The sequence below is a fragment of the Orycteropus afer genome, unplaced genomic scaffold (genome assembly GCF_000298275.1).
Source record: "Orycteropus afer afer isolate SDZICR_OR568_19922 unplaced genomic scaffold, OryAfe1.0 scaffold00650, whole genome shotgun sequence".
Lineage (NCBI taxonomy): Eukaryota > Metazoa > Chordata > Mammalia > Tubulidentata > Orycteropodidae > Orycteropus > Orycteropus afer.
Window position 1 is genome coordinate 685,147 of NW_006922237.1, and position 3,935 is coordinate 689,081.

At 34.4% G+C, this 3,935-nt stretch overlaps 1 protein-coding gene across 1 annotated transcript; it reads right to left on the bottom strand.

Annotated features, from left to right (window-relative positions):
* Positions 1 to 2,705: 2,705 nt before the first annotated feature.
* On the bottom strand, positions 2,706 to 3,644 carry LOC103210750 (olfactory receptor 4C11). Its single transcript, XM_007956664.2, has one exon. The coding sequence runs from the start codon at positions 3,633 to 3,635 to the stop codon at positions 2,706 to 2,708; it is 930 nt and encodes a 309-aa protein (XP_007954855.1). The 5' UTR covers positions 3,636 to 3,644.
* Positions 3,645 to 3,935: the final 291 nt, after the last annotated feature.

Genomic DNA, 3,935 nt, shown 5'->3' on the forward strand with positions numbered 1-3,935 from the left:
TTATTTGTATTCTCTCCCTCTTTTCCTTTGTTAAATTTGCCAGTGGTTTGTCAATTTTGTTGATCTTTTCAAAAAACCAACTTCTTGTCTTTTTTATTTTTTCTATTGTCTCTCTATTTTCTGTTTCATTGATTTCTGCTCGAATCTTGATTCATTTCCTTTCTTCTGATGACTGTAGGCTTTTCTTGCTGTTCTTTGTCTAATTGTTGGCAATGTTGATTTAAAGTGTTGACTTTGGCTCTTTCTTCTTTTTTTGATGTGAGCATTTATTGCTGTAAATTGGCTTCTGATTAGTACTTTTGCTGTGTCCCAAAGATTTTGGTATGTTGTGTTTTCTTTCTCATTTGATTCAAGGAATTTTTCAATTTCACTTTTTATTTCTTCTCTTACCCAACTTCTTAAGGAGGGTGTTGTTCAGTTTCCATGTGTTACTCTTTTTCTTTTGATCTTCCTCTTGTTGATTTGTAAATTGATAGCATTGTGATCTGAGAAGATGCTTTGCAGTATTTCAATGTTTTTAAATTTATGAAGGCTTGTTTTATGGCCTAACATATGGTCTATCATGGAAAATGTTCCATGTGCACTGGAAAAGAATGTGTATTGTGTGGTTGTTGAGTGTAGTGCTCTGAAGATGTCTGTAAGGCCAAGTTGGTTGTTAATGATATGTTCTTGTTCTGTTGGAGTGTGTACAGGACAAAGAATATCACTATTTACTTTTTATTCTTTTTTGTCTCCCATTCTACAACCAGCTACTCCAACAAAGTTAATCTCTGGCAAAAATAACCTGGACTCAGTAATGATCTTGAGTTCACTGATTTTATTCTATTTATTTCTACACACCTTGGTTACTTTTGGTAGTGATCCATATTTGGATTTTAAATGTCTATCTTTGCTTCTCTTTGTCCTTCAACACAGATTTCCTGATGGTTGATATAATACTAATCCCAGCTAACATGATTTTTCTTACTAGAGCTTTGGTGGTTTAGTTCCTCAGGTATTTGACTACTAACCAGCAGGTTGGTAGTTTATACACATAAGCCATCCCATGTGAAGGAAGATAGAGCAATCTACTTCCATAAATATTTACCATGTTGGAAGACCAAAAGAGTTTGCTATGAGCTGAAATTGAGTTGACTGCAGTGTTTTTGCTTGTTTGTTTTTAATTATTTTTATTGTGTATGGTATTCTTCAGAAAACTATATGAACACTGATGAGTTTTCTGATTGTAGCATTGTAGCATTGTTTGGGTTTCCAGAGAAACAGTACCTAAGTCAGGATAATGCAAATATAGATAGTAAAGTTAGAGAAAGTTAGAGAAGAGAGAGAAAATGCCCAGAAAACTACGGCCATTAACATGGACAGCAAATTAGTGTCATGTGGTGAAAATCTGTTTAGATATTTATCAGGGAATACAATTTCCTTCACCTTCAAAGATATCAAAGTTTTTTGTATAATTCATTTTATTTTTATTTTTGTTGTTGTTAAGACTATACACAGCAGAGAGAATATACACTGCTTCACCAATTTCTTTATATACAATTTAAAGACACTAATTACCTTCCTTATTTTGTGGAACCATCCTCAACTTCCTTTTCCTAATGTTTCTTCTCCCATTAACATGAAATCACTATCTCCTAAGCTAGATATTTAATGTTTAGAGTTGCTATTGCCAGTATGATCCCATTTATATAGTGTAAAAACCTATCAATCTTGAATTTTCACATATGTTTGTAGTCTACTCCTTTCAATTACATTTCCTCCAGTCATAAGCATAAAAGTTATGACCCTGGGATTAAATATATATGTCCTATTTTGCAGGAATTACTAAATAATTTGTGTGTGTGGGAGGTCCATTTTAGTCTTAGCTATTTTTGAGACAGTAATTCTATACTCAATATTCCCTTCTATTATCTTACTATTTTATGAAAAATGAAAAATAATTTAGAGTATCAGTACTACACAAAAATGCTCTGATTCAGAATCATGGTACTCTTTAAAGAAAAACTAGTGATAAAATAGAATGGATGATGTTGATAGACTGAGTTTGTTTGACTTGGAGGTGTCCAAGGGGAAGTTGCATACCTAATTCAAAATGTATTATAGACAGAATTAAAGATCACAGATAACTGGTTGCACTTTGTTTATAGATTCTCACAACTGTGCAGGGTTGTGATTGCATAAATATCTTTCTTATCAAAACAAAGAGTATACTGGCAGAATTATGATATATAGTTCATGGTCAGTGATGTCAAAACAGAGATCTCTGAAGTATATTGGGTTGTGCTGACATCAGCTTGGTCCATAATTATCTGAATTCTTCTGACACTGTTTCTAGCTCTGGCACAAAAGATGATGTTAGATGTTCGTCTTCCATACAAAACTAGAAAACACGTTGTTAACCCACAAACTTACATATGATAAGAAGCTCTAGAGGTGCTGTGGTTAAGGTATTGGACTTTTAATCAAAAGTTTGGTGGGTTCAAAACCCTATTGGTGAGAGATAGGAGTCAATTAGCTTCAGTAAAGATGTACAGCCCTAGAAAACCTATTGGGTCACTATGATCAGAATCAACTTGATGGCAGTGGGATTTACTTGGTTTTGGTTTACATACAACTGGATGTTAGGCAGTAATCACACACTATCATTTTCGATGTCCTTACAGATTCAGCCCCATTATTGAATATATCATCTTACCCTCATCTTGTCATTTGCTTTCTGAGGTAATTTTGATACTCCATAATTTTCTCATGGCATTTTTAACTTCTGCATTCCTTAGAGTGTAGATGAGAGGGTTAAGAAAGGGTGTAGCAATAGTATAAAACACTGACACCATTTTGTCCATGGGAAAAGTGGTTGGTGGACGTGTATATATGAATATACATGGACCAAAGAATAAGATGACTACAATGATGTGAGAAGTACATGTGGAAAGGGCTTTTTTCCTCCCTTCTGCACTGTGATTTCTCAGTGAATGCAAGATAATACAGTATGAGATTATCAGAAGCAAGAAGCTACTTGAGCAAATCACTCCACTATTGGACACCAACTGTAGGTTGATTACGTAAGTATCCATACAGGCAAGTTTTAGTAATGGTTGCAAATCACAACAATAATGATCAATCAAATTGGGTCCACAGAAGGGTAGTTTCAGGGCCAGGGCAATTTGAGCTATAGAATGTAAAAAAGACCCAATCCAAGCAAATACAATCAAGATGATGCAGACCTGTCGTCTCATAATTGTTGGATAACGCAAGGGCTTACAGATGGCCACATAGCGATCAAAAGCCATGAGGATGAGGACAAAGATCTCCATAGCACCAAATAAATGCAGTACGAAGATTTGAGTCATGCACTCATTATAGGATATGACTTTCTTTTCAGAGAAAGAATCTACAATTAATCGAGGGGCTGTGGAAGTTGAAAAGCAGGTGTCAGCAATGGACAAATAAAACAGGAAGAAGTACATGGGACTTCCAAGTGTCCGGCTGAACTTGATGGTCACAATAATGAGAAAATTTCCCATTAAAGTTCCAGTGTAGAAAATTAAGAAGATTATGAACACCATTTTCTGTCTCCTAGGATCCCGTGTCAATCCTAATAGAATGAACTCAGTTACACTATTATTTTGCTGCATTGTTTCAGTAGATGTGGGGAAAGTAGAGTTTAGAAAGAGGTAATCTGCAGGAAGAAAGGCAATAATTTCATGAGATGAATACTGCATTTCGAGCTCACATACCCATGCCTGATCAGGGAATTTTTGTTTACCAATGGCTAATAATTTACCCTTCTGTCTATTGATTTTTATGAATAATTGAAATTCATAATTATCTATTTAATTCATTGAATTTTAGGTTGTAGTAGAAAAATAATTTAAAAAGTAAGTGGCTTTTCAAATATAATACTCATTAATGTTAGTGATTTAGCACGAGCATTT